Source organism: Chinchilla lanigera, unplaced genomic scaffold, assembly GCF_000276665.1.
Source record: "Chinchilla lanigera isolate Chin_1 unplaced genomic scaffold, ChiLan1.0 scaffold00008, whole genome shotgun sequence".
NCBI lineage: Eukaryota > Metazoa > Chordata > Mammalia > Rodentia > Chinchillidae > Chinchilla > Chinchilla lanigera.
The window spans coordinates 10,142,563-10,155,570 of NW_004955409.1; the positions used below are offsets into that span (position 1 = coordinate 10,142,563).

Here is a 13,008-nt window from a genome sequence, read left to right on the forward strand (position 1 = left end):
CAACTAAATTTTCTCATATTCAGGTGATAAAGCCTTGACTCTTCATGTTGCCTGGAGATTTTCGGTGTTTCCAAATGTAGATATTATCGTGCCTAGGCACTTTTGTGAAAGAAATAGCTTCTACCTTCAAGGAGTTTTCAACTTTAGAAGACCAAGCCAACACATAAGAATAGCTACAAAAGAATACGTATGATGGTGTTGTAGAGAGCGAATATTAAATATTCTGAAAAGATATTTGGAATAGTCAATCAGTGCATGAGAGTTATTAAAATGAGGTTTTTCTCGGAAATCCCATTTTATATAAAGTTTGTGAAAAAATAGTGTATTTAGGGACTTTTATTAAATGCTGTACAGAATTTCAAAGAAACTAAGCAACTGTTGACTAAGGAGGGGTGTTAAAATAAGTTAATTCCCATTTCACCTGATTTTATCTGTTCAGTTAGGGTAGCTAGTTCCAAAAATGGATTATGTATATTTCATGTTTTCTTACTAACCTCAAAAAGAGCATTGAATTAAAGACACTGATCAAGGTTTGGTGAAAGTTTTACTACCCACATAAATATAATTTACAAACAGACAATCCCTTTTTGTGTTTTAAGTATTTAAATCTAAGCTTAGTTATCCCTAAGCCCTAACATGAAAATTGATTCTCTCCCACCCAACGCCTGGCTAGGAGGCATTTGTCCAATAGCCTAACAAATGGAAGCCTGTTGTTTCATTTGAGGTTAGTCACACAAATAAAATCAGGCTTTCAAATACAGTTTGGTAATATCCAAGCACGTGAAGTAATTAGTTTAAAACATTGAAAGAAATAAGTTAGTAATACATATCACTCTCACCAGAAAAATACATAACCATAATTTAATAGTGAGAGAGCCTCAGACAGATTCAGCTTGAGGACCATTCTCCAACATAACCAACTAGTATTCTCAAAAAGGGTCAAGGTCATGAAAGACAAGGAAAACCAGAGATGTGTCATCGTTAGAAATGAGACATGACAGCCAGCTAAAGTATAGAATCCTGGATTGGATCCTAGAACTGAAAGCGATGAGTGGAAAAAATAGAGAAATCTGGAATTCCAACGTGGCTGATTAGAGGAGATGCATTTGGAGATCCTGGAGGCAAGCCACTGAAAACATACATGCATTCTGAACTGGGGGAGGCAGCCACACCAGAAACGGAAACCCAACCAGAAAGACGCATCCTTTAATCAAACCAAACGTCTGGGTTGTTGGAGAGGGGAAGCAGTGCCATCACTCGCCTCCTCCTGCACCCTTCAGCCAGCGCTGCCATCCCCGGAGCTGTCCTAACCATCCAAGGGAAGGAGCCAGCCCTGCAGAGGTCCCTGGGCTCTCTACCTCCAAGCTGGAGAGGAAATCAGGCTTAGGAATCAGGTACAGTTGATGAACGACCAGAGAAAAGGAAATAGCAACACGGAAGCAGACGGTCCCTCCCACCATCATCCTTCCCAACACTGGCCCACAGCCCACTGCCCAGCGTCAACAAAGGAGCCAGCCCACCTGCCTTGCGCAGAGAAAGGCTGAGCACAGCAAACTCTAGGCAGCTGGCAGAGGCCCACAGATGACATCCGAGGAGACGCGGGGGAGGCAGAGAGACTGAACAGAGCCAGTCCAGAGTGGGCGCTTTCCTGTTATTTCCCTAAACACCACCAAGAGGTGAGTCAGTAGGAAAAGCAATCTGCCACCCACAATCCTATATGGCAAGAGCCCCTCTGGAGCTCTGGAGGCAGGGATGGTGGGGATCTGAGCATGCAAGTACAGAGGGGGTCAGTGGGGCAGAAAGCATCTGGCTGTATACAAGGTGGAAGCCCTGAGAGGAAGAATGCTAAGCCGAACTCAGGTAGTTGGGTCTTAGGACAGTGACAGGCCTGCAGTCAGTCACAGCCAGAGCAGGGCTTGCAGCCAAGAGTAGGTCCAGACAGAGGGACAGTGCTCACTGCCTGCAGACTCCAGCTACAGCAGGAAGGGAATTGTATGGACCCTGGCTGTGTTGTATAGCAGCCATGTGGGGATGTTTGTGTTTTCTTGTATGTTTCTTCTGGGTTCTCTCCAGTTTCGTTTTGTTTTGTTTTTTGTTCCTTCGGGTTTTCTTCTTCTTCTTTCCTCAATATTTGCTTCTGTTGCCAGTCAGTCTGAGGTTCTTTGGCTCGATTCAGATGGAAATTGTAAGTCAGCAGCGCAGGCCTTCATCACCATAGGTCAGCTCCACCAGGTGCTGGTCTCTGCTGCTGCAGCCCCTGCCTGCCTTTGCCTGCTGCTGCTGAACACCACAAGTCATTTGTGCCGGGTGCTGGTCTCTGCCACCTTCGGGTGTCATCTTGTGCTGAACACCGTGGGTCAGCTCTACCAAGTGCTGCTCTCTGCCACTGGTCTTCATTGAACGCTGGCCCTGGAGCACGTGTATTAACAGCTCAGTGTCTATTGCTCTTTCTTTGGGAACAACCATGCTGTCTGCACGACTCAGGATAAAATCCCAAGTCAATGTGCAGGACTTTTGAAGTGCATGCTACCGGAGGAGGGAGTCGCGAGCAGGTATATAGGAGCACCAGGCGCGTCTTTAACAAGGCCTGTGCTGCTGCGCAGGGTCAGTGCACAGGAGGGAGCCCTCCTAGGCTAAACCCACAAGGGCCGGGGGAGCCTGCTTATGGAGTAGCTCGCAGGCCTGTTCCAGCGAGGGGCAGGGCTGAGAGCTTGCTATGAACGCTGGGTATGCACACAAGGGGCCCAGATCCCTCTTGTCCTGCCTCAGCCACTTCAGGGTGCCCCCTTTCTTCTAAAGAAAGGCAGCAGTTCCATCTGGAGAGCAGGAGGGGCGCTCCACTGACTTTGGCGGCATCACATTGAAGCAGAGAGTGGCAGTTTGACTAGGACTCTGGAGCAAATTGTCCCGGTCCCTGGGTGTTGGGGGGGGGGGGCAGGCAGCCACCCGCCGAGCCACAGCACCCACACCAGCTGGCGGGTTTGTTTTTCAAGTTTCTCTCCTTTTTTTCTCTTGGTCTTTTTTTCTCTTCTGAAACCTTTCCTCTGTTCACTCTTCCTCATTTTACTTGTTTCCCTGTCTTCGCTCCCTGCTTCTCCACCCCTCCTGCAGTATAGAGAAAGCAGGCACCTGTGTGTGTGCAGAAGCGGGGAAGAAGAGACCAGAGCCTTAACTTGCATGTGTGGGCCTGTGGGCTGAGCCTTAACGGAAGGACGTGCACAGGGTTCACAGCTAACCACAATACGCGAGCAGCCTCACGGCGTCCCTAACCTCAGTGACGCCTCCCTCCCCCACCTCTGCAGATACTCTCGTAACCCCCTTAACACGAACCCTTTATGTACTCCGGCTCTGAAAATGCTTCCAACAGAGTCTGACCTCCTGTCTAAATTTCACCTATTAAAATTGCTCTTATCTCCCTGTCCTTCTGACTGTGTCCTTTCTTTGTCCTCTTCCCACATCCCAGACTCACCACCTATAACAGTAAAATACAGTCTGCAAGGGGCACTGACAGAAGGCAGAGTGTAAAAACAAGTTTTAATGCCACGGTTGATGTGGGGTCGGACAACACAGTGACCGTGTCCATCCCAATTCATGTAAACAGCATGAAGGAGTAGACAGTACCTGTTCACAAAGCTGAGACCCCTGCACTGGAAAGCAGAACCTACCTAAAGACCTCTTCATACAACAGCAGGTTCTCTTTATTAGACCTCAACCTTACGCACATGCGGGCACGCACTCGCGCTCATGTGCGCGCGCGCACACACACACACACACACACACACAGGGAACATGAAAAGGCAAGGCAACAAAATGCTTCCCAAGACTCCCAGCTCTCCCAAAGCAGATCCAAGGGACAGCAGGGGAGAGGAAATGAAACGTTGAATAACTGAGCAGCGTGAAACAATTGAACGGGAAGCAAACTGAGTGAGCTCAAAGGTGACATAACCCAAAAGGTAGTGGAGCTAACAGGTTGACCAGTGTGATTACAGAAGAAACAGACAACAGCAGCAACAATAGAAGAGCTGATCCAAACTATTCAAAATGTGAGCGACAAATTTACCAGAGGAATAGACGCTATGAAAAGGCGCCAGACCAAAATCCCGGAGACAGCAGAGGTGACCGATGCGAGGAGCGAGTCTCAGACCTCGAGGACAAAATGGAGATTCAGGACAGTAGACTTAAAGATACCCGAAAGTGCATCATTTTGAAAGGCGCTCAAGGGGTCCTTGTTTCCCGTTAGCTGGGATCTGGTCCGTGTTAGTTTTACGTGTCTTTGTTTCTCCTCTGTGTAATAAATTCTCAAGCTGAAGTCAATTTGATCTACTTCGGTACATTAGCAGCTTTTCCCAATGTTTTGTTTGAAACTGTTTCCTGGTCTAAGTGGTGCATCCACTCCCGAACAACTGACCAGAAGACACATGAAAGAAGAAACATTTCAGTGAAGAAAATTGCTTCGAATGTCATTTTCTACCTCTGTGACATTGAAGTACTTTTATAACCCTGATATAACAACCCAGCTTTTAGTCCTTGTCTGTAGTTCTTAGAGCAATCTAATTGCATGTAGGTGTAGTTATTAAGTATGTAAGCATAGTTAGTATTACTTTGTAAGCATTTCCTAAAGATCTTTATTGCACAAATCTTTGCATATACTTCAATTGTATGTACAACAGATTCGTTATAGTGTATAGCTGGAATTAAAGATTTTTTCATTTAAGCAGTAGTTAACCTTTGTCAGATGCAATGTAGAAGTGATTGAGGATGAAAATCAAATATATTAGAATATAAAATTTAAGTAATAGAAGTTCTATTATGTATTTATTAACTGAATTGTAAGATTCAATTTCAAGTGGACTTAAACAATAACTTGCTTAAAATATAAGTAAATTTATTGATCTGTAACTAGCAAAATTTGGCCAGGAACATGTTGACTTCAAGGTTATCTACTGACTTGCTAGATATCAGGCCTGGATTTTGTCTATGTTGTCTGTTTTATCCTTACAGGATACCACAACATACATTTTTCTAATGACCTTCTTTGTATTATTCTTTTACTAATCTTTCCAAAAGTTAGTTAAAAATAAAGCTTCCAATTTGATTTTTGCTTTATATACTTGGTGTGTAAAAGTCTTTCAGTGATTTAAATAAAATTGTAAAAAGAGCTGGGTGTGGTGGTGCATGCCTGTAATCCCAGCACTCGGGAGGCTGAGACAGGAGTATCACCTTGAGTTTGAGCCCATCCTTGGTTATATAAGCAATTTCAAGGCCAGCCTGCACTACCTAGTGAGGCTCTGTCTCCAGAAAAAGAAAAAAACGTTGTGAAAAGAATATCTTGATTCTGAGGGAAACCTCCAGCCAACCCTTCAATACTTCATATTGGAAGGCATCCAGTGGAATGTATACTGTGGTATCTTCTTAGAAAAGCCCTATAAGATATTTAAAATGGTTTTATTGTGTGACTTGTATACATCTGTTGGCTATGTAATAGTCACAAATTTAGTGAGAGTAAATAACCTTAGTCGCGTAAAAATGTCATGTTCTATTTTTAGTGCTGTCTATGCAAAGTCGTAAATGACAATCACAGAATTGTCTGTAACTGAAAATTTAAATATTTGCCTTTGTTTCGTTTGGTAAAAGTACAGCATATATTTGATAAACATTAAGCTAAGGTTTTGCTTTACTGATTTTTAGATAGATATTCTATAAATGAAGCATTTAGAATAATGTTTGTCAAATAACTCATTTTTTGAGTTAATACTAGAACAAAAAGCCAGAATGGCAAGCCTCGTTTAAATTTACTTTGAAGCTCAGTGTTTTTGCTTTCTTAGTTGTCTACCACCTCCCTCCCTTCTCCCTCCCTTCTCTCTTCAAATGGAGAGGATATAAGGAGAGTTCAGATGCGGCAGGTCTTAAACGAAAGCGTTCCCAAGGTACAGTAATTGTAGTTTTATTTCTCTGTGTAGTTATATTCCCAGTTTACAGCATTCCTTGTGTTTAAAGCATAGAAATGACTAGTTTTTTTAGAAGTCTGTCCCTTATGTATAGAGTTGTTCATTGTACACGTGTGTAAACATTTGTAAACTGAATGGTCCATGATGAGATGTATGCCAGTCTTAAGAGGTTTTACTTTAAGAGAGTGTGTGCACAATTTAAGAAGGAACAAAGTTTATCTGGCTCAACACTATTCTCTAAGTATTTTAGTCATGTAGTCTCGATCTTTTAAGCTTATATTGCTTAAAATTATTTTAACAAGAATGTGGTTGAAAAATAGATGTTAAACCCTTGCAACAGTTTTCTTTTAATATCTGAAAAGAGTTTTTATTCAGAAAGCTGACCTTGTGCATTGTTTTCTGTGGAACTGACGGTATTATTTAATGTGCTAATGGAATATTGGTCTTTTCTTCTGTGTCAGTAATGTGTCCTGGCAAGTAAGTAAAATATAAATTGATCTTTTGTACATTTTTTAAAATCACATAACTAAGAAGTACATTTTTTCATAGTATACTGTTTATTCTGCCAGGGATAAGATTTTTTGCAAACCCCTATGATTTTAGACCTTGACCCGGGCTATGTAGTTTTATATTGAACTTGAGGTTATTTCAAATCAGAAAAGTTAGACATATGCCAGGTACTGTTAGTATATACTGTTTGGTACCAGGGATACAAAACTGAGCCTCGCAGAGCTTTTGAATTCTGGAAGTATATAGGTTTGAACTTTTTGTTTTAAATTCACTTGCACCAAATATAACCCCAGTTACAGAAATGCGTTAACCATACTGACTTGAACTCATGGTAGAAAATATTTTTACTAAAACATTTTACCTTTGGATTTGTGCTATGATGAGCAATATCCAGTGATAATTGACTTTAATATTCAGTCCAAAAATACCTTATATTCCCACAGATAATCCTCTTCCCACATTCTTGTTTTGTCTTGCAATGAGTGCAATTTTTATAGACTATTCAGAAATAGTAAACTCCACAGAACAAACGGGACACAAGTTTCTGTGTCAGAGTTATTGCGGACTTTCAAATAGGTATAGTATCTCTCAGACCTAAGGAACAGTCACGTCACCTGGAAAAGCAGTTCTTTAATAATCAAAACACTTTATGTGTTAGAAGTTAAAGTTGTGGTAGTTTCACCATTTACTCCACGCTGTTTTAAGAAGCTGTCATTTCCTGTAGCACTGTTAATCGGTTATAAAAATCCTACCAGTGACTTACTTGACAGTTTTTTTTTCAATGACATAGTTTTTCCATCGAACCAAGTTATATGTCTGAATTGTTCTACGATCCAACTGTTATAATTTCACACACCAGTGAAGTTTGTTGTAGACACTTTGAAATGTTTCTTTTTTGCAACAGCTATTCACAGTTTCAAATTGAGTCGAAACCACGTGGACTGGCACAGCGTGGATGAGGTGTATCTTTATAGCGATGCGACAACATCTAAAATTGCAAGAACAGTTACCCAAAAATTGGGATTTTCTAAAGGTAATTGTTAAATATTACTAAGCTTGATCAAAATTGGGGCCATATATATTTTTTCCTTATATCCAAAATAGACAATTTAAATTCTGTTTTTAGTGTATGTTAAATAGGATTTAGTAACAGGTAGTGTGTTCAGGCAGTCTGAAACTTGTATTAAGGTAATTGAGCGGCAGGTACCCACCCACAAATGTACAGAATGATCTGGCAAGATTCACAGGTATCTTTTACACTTGTACAAGCATAAAAGCTCTCAATGCTGAGGCAGTCGAAAGCACAGCAATTGAAATATAATGTCAAGGAAGATAAAGACTGAAATCTTTCCATTGTAGTTAGTGAGAGAAGGATCGGTGTGACTGGAATTGGTAGGGCAGAAGCCAGATTGGGATGAGCTGAAGCATAAATAGGTCAGGAAACGAAAGCAGTGAGCAAGACTACTCTTTAAAGAAGTTTTATTGCAAGACAGGAGAGTGTGATACCTCAGGGAAGATGTGAGAGCTTCTCCGAAAGAAATTTCAGTTGTCTGATAAAATTTCACTCTCCCATTTTTATTTTAACTTTTAATAATGAATGTGCTTGGATCTCTTTAAGAGGGTTAGTAGTAGTTGAATGTTTTGGGAATTACCTTGCCTCATCTTTAGCCTAGTTTGCTATTTGAATGGTTATCTTTTTACTTTTTGCATAGGAAGCTCTTTTTGTATATTTTATATAATTTTTCCCAGTTTGCTGTTTCTTTTTTAATTTTTGCTCACTGGTATTTTTTAGAGACATCTTAAATTTGTACGTATTGTTCGTCCTTCCTTTTCTTCTTCCTAGTAGTGTCTGGCCTCGCCCCCGTGTCCAGGTCTCTTTGTATCAGCCAGTCAGCATACGTCGTCTCACAAATTCTATTTCCTCCTCTCTACTCCACGTGAATTTGCTCTTTATAATTCTTATTACTACTTTTTAAGAAACATATTGTGAAAGTGCTGCTTCTCCAAACGAACAGTAAATTTGGAGTCCTAATTGTTCTGCAGCATCAAGTAGCGGGACCAGACTTCACAGAGGTTACGTAGAAGAAGCCACGTTAGAAGACAAGCCTTCTCAGACTACCCATATCGTGTTTGTTGTGCATGGCATTGGGCAGAAAATGGACCAAGGAAGAATTATCAAAAATACGGCCATGTGAGTTCTTTGATGAATACGTTCTACATCTAGTCTAAAACCCATACTTTTGTCTAGGAGATGAGCGAGATTAACAGTTTGCTTGTTTTGCTGCCTCTTTCTCCAATGCCAACTCTTTCCATAATGTGTTGAGTTTTTTGGACCAGATTGGAAGAGTGATTGTATCTAGCTGAGGATGAGAATGAGGATGATAATCCCACCACCACCAGCACCACCAAGCCTGAGTGGAGGAGAGGCTGAGAAAGCCTTTCTAAACTTAATGTATTAAGTTAATCTACATTAATCTAAGACTGCAAGCAAGAAACGGGTGCAGTTTTAAGTTTGTATCTTATGCTGTGAACTTCAGAAACGGAGAATATATCAAAGTCGCACAGCTCTGTAAAAGCTAAGAATTTTTAAACTGCCAGTTAATAGTTTAACCTGTCCAGTTGAATGTTACCAGAGGAATCTGAACTCTGAAGTTTTGTGCAGAAAGTAGTGGAACACCAGAAAGGTTATTTAGCTCATTAGTCAATTTACATTCAGCTTGATGCCGAAACCTCTAAGTACTGGGAGGTAGATGGACAGACAGATGGACAGATAGATATTTCAAAAATGTTCAGTCTATGCTAAAGGGCATGTTAGAGTAAAAAAGTCCATCATGATTTAACTCTGAACTTTAAAGAAGTTTAATAGCCAGAGGGAAGAAAAATCTGATTTATGACGCATGTTAAGAATAAATGCATTTCAGTGACTGATAGTGTTGCATACAAGTACTTCAAGTCCATACTTGTGGCCGTGTGGAGTCTGATTAACCAGTTCTCATAACCGCCCCCTGGAAATCAGGTATAAGTTGACATCTCATAACCATAAGGAGAGGTAACGCCACAGGTAAGAATCAAAACCTGTATTGGAAGTGGTATGAATGAAATGTGTCCACTTCAGGGAGGATTATTACTATTTCTTCCAAGACAGGTAAATTTGGTGACAAATCGTCTACATAACTTAGAAATTGGTGGAAACTTTTCACACAAAAAGAAATTCTATTCAGTAACTGGTGGAACATCCGGAATATTTCTTACCTTTTCCTGTTTTCCCCCGGTAATTCCTAAGTTTGAGCCTGTAAAGAAAATAAAATTAACTTCATCTTTATCCCTGCTATTCTGAAGTGTATTTGTACTTGTGATTTGATGTATGACACTCCAGGTAGACTGAGGGTTGCTGTACTCCACTCCATTGGCCACCTTTCTTTTTTTAAGGATTCTTGAAGTCGTGTCTCAATTGTATGGCACTACAGATCTTCCCTGCACTGTTTTAGTGTACCTGCTAATGAATTCAGAATAGTTTTAATCACTTTTGTTGTAACAAAATATGCTTATTACCTCCTTAGGTTGAGAAGAAAGTTTATAGACAACTTCTGGAAATACCAGAATTTGTTCAGCAGAAGGGATACATATGTTTTAAATACAAGTGGATTTACATTTCATAGGGTTTTTTTACAAGAGAAATCTTCACTGAAGCTGTATATCAAAAGCCCTAAATTAGTCATTTAAAGCTATCATTTTAGAACTGTGTGAAGAGAATTTCAGTTAAACATGAGTGGTTGAGTATGTAAGTTTATCTTACACCTTCCTGAAACTTCACTAAAAATCCTAGCACAGGAATTTTCAAAGAAAAAAAAAAATCATAAACTCCCTAAGTACTAAAAAAAAGATGGGGGGATATAGCTCAGCGGCACAAGCACCTACCTGGCAAGTGCAAGGTCCTGAGTTCGATTCCCAATACCAAAAAAAAACCTGAAAATAAAAAAGATGGGAGAGACACAGCAGCAGACAAGAATGTCAACAAAACTTTCAAATAGAAATGCATATAGTTCACAAATCAAAAGATAAAAATGCATAGCATGGAAAAGGCCGGTTCTCATTCCCCTCCCGTCTTCCCCACTACCATGTCCTTCTGTTGCATTTTGAATTCTTCCATATTTTATTTAGGCATATACAAATTTTTTCACATAAAAGGTGGCATAATATAAACTTACAGACCTTGATTTTTGTTTAAAAATGTATATACTGTGGAAGATTATTTTTCATGATTTCCTTTTTTTTTTCTCTTGGGTGTGTGTACAATAAACATCACACACTTATTTTTTTCAGAGCCATTTGTCTACCCTTAGACAAAATTTCCCAGGTGCAATCAAGCTCTTCTTTCCCTTTTCAAAATATAAACAAAGCATTTGTGGGCTGGCAAGAGAACATGGAAGGCAGAATAAGCTTATAACGACTAAAATGATCTCTGTGCATGTCATTATGCCAGCACTGATTTGTTTTAGTGAGAGCTATATTTCTAAATTACTCCATTTTCTCATTTTTCTCTGCCCCTCATTAGTTTCACTGTTTCTTGTACAGTCAAGACTATATATTTAAAAAATAAATAATAAATCTTACCATCTTTGTTATATTATCATGATCTATATGAAGGAGTATTATCAGTTGTAAAATCTCTATGGGTTACTGTAGTTCTTTGAAAATATCTACAAAATTGATAAATCTTTAGCTAAAGTAACCAAGAAGCTAAAAATAGACCAAAGTTATTAAAATTAAGCATAAAGAAGAGGACAGAACTACCAACCTTACAGAAATAAGAAGGATTAGAGGGTAGTATTATGCAGAGTTCTATGGTAATGAACTAAATAATTTAAATAGACAAATTCCTAGAAATTACACAGACTGCCACATTGATTTGGCAATGAGTTTGAAGTGTAGGAAATCTCACTAGAACTATAGCAATTAAAGCATTTGAATTAATACTAAAAACAAGCAATCCACCAAGAAAGTCCAAAACCAGATGACTACTCAGGTGAATTGTATCACACATTAAAACAATTAGCGTCAGTTCAAATTCTTTACGAACTCTCAAGAATATAAGAAGAGGGAGATTTTCCAACTCATCCTCTGTAGCCAGTATTATCCTAATACAGTACTGAAAAAGTATTTGTAAGGAGGAAGGGGAGATTAATATCTGCTACAAATGCAGAGCATGAGTGCAGCAACACACGAGTTAAACACCATGAATAAGTGGGATTTACCCAAAGAATACAAAGTTAACTGGGGTGACTTTCTAGGAGGAAAAAAATACATATGTAAGAAGATAAAGAATGAGGAGAGGACAGAGAATTGGGAGAGAAAGATGGGTATGTTGTGGCTATGTCCTTAGGGGATGTGGGGATATAGTTCAGTGGAACAAGTGCCTGCCTGGCAGGTGCGAGGTCTTGAGTTCAATTCCCAGTACCAAAAAAAATCAATGTGGCTATGTCCCTAAATTTGCCTTACTAAAAATAGTATATATTAATTAATAAAGGAACAATGCATCATAATTTTTGCTGTAGGAAAAGCATTTGACAAAAATACAACACCATTTCATAATAAAAACACTCAGGAAGGTAGAAACAGAAAGGAACTATCTCAGCCTGTTAAAGGAAATCTTCAAAAGGCCATCAGCTAAAATCATACTGTACTGGTGAAAGACCAAAGCCTTTTTTCAAAGAGCAGGAACAAGACAAGCATGTTACCTCCCACCGCTTTTGTTCAACACTGTACTTTGTGTGTGAGCCAAGGCACTTACGCAAGAAAAAGAAAGAAACGACATTCAAGTTAGAAAGGAAGAAGTAAAACTATTTCTTCTTGCAGATAACATCATCTTTTTTATAGAAAATCCTAAGGAAAGATAGATAGATAGATAGATAGATAGATAGATAGATAGATAGATAGACAGATAACGTGAGAGCTATTAATTTAACCAAGTTGCAGGATAAAAAGTCATCATACAAAAATCTGTTGTATTTATATATTAAAAATGAGCAACTTGAAAATGAAATTAAGAAATCATCTCCCTTTTACTGTAATATTACAAGAATAAAATACTTAGGAATAAGTTTAACAACAAAAGCATAAGATTTGTCTACTGAAAGACATTTAAGACCAAAGTAAATGGAGTGGGCATCCTATATATGTGGACTGAAGAGTTTAATATTGTCAATATGGCATTATTCTCAAATTATTAGTGGAATTGAATTGAGTTCAAATTTATTTTTTACCCTCCCAAAACAATTCAGTGGAGAAATAGTGGTCTTTTTGACAAATGGAGCTGGGACAACTGAATAGTCATCTGTAAAAACTGATGTTGGACTCCTACCTCACACCATGTAGAAAGGTTAATCCAAAGTGGGTCAAAGGCCTACACATAAGAGCTAAAACTTTAGAAATTTTAAAAGAAAACGTGAGTAAATCTATTTGGCCTTAAATTAGGTAGTGGTTTCTGAGGTGTGACATCAAAAGTAGAATCCACAAAAGAAAAAGCAGGTTTTGTTGAAATTCTTCAAAA

At 39.2% G+C, this 13,008-nt stretch overlaps 1 protein-coding gene across 2 annotated transcripts in view; it reads left to right on the top strand.

Moving 5' to 3' along the window:
* The window catches only part of Ddhd1 (DDHD domain containing 1), a gene marked incomplete at its 5' end in the record, with an annotated part of 74,305 nt that overhangs the window by 31,264 nt on the left and 30,033 nt on the right, over positions 1-13,008 (top strand). Inside the window, 3 exon segments of one of the 2 annotated variants that reach the window (XM_005376772.2) lie at positions 5,826-5,927; positions 7,363-7,491; positions 8,502-8,649. In XM_005376772.2, coding sequence (XP_005376829.1) covers positions 5,826-5,927; positions 7,363-7,491; positions 8,502-8,649 — 379 coding nt within the window. 2 annotated transcript variants of the gene reach the window in all.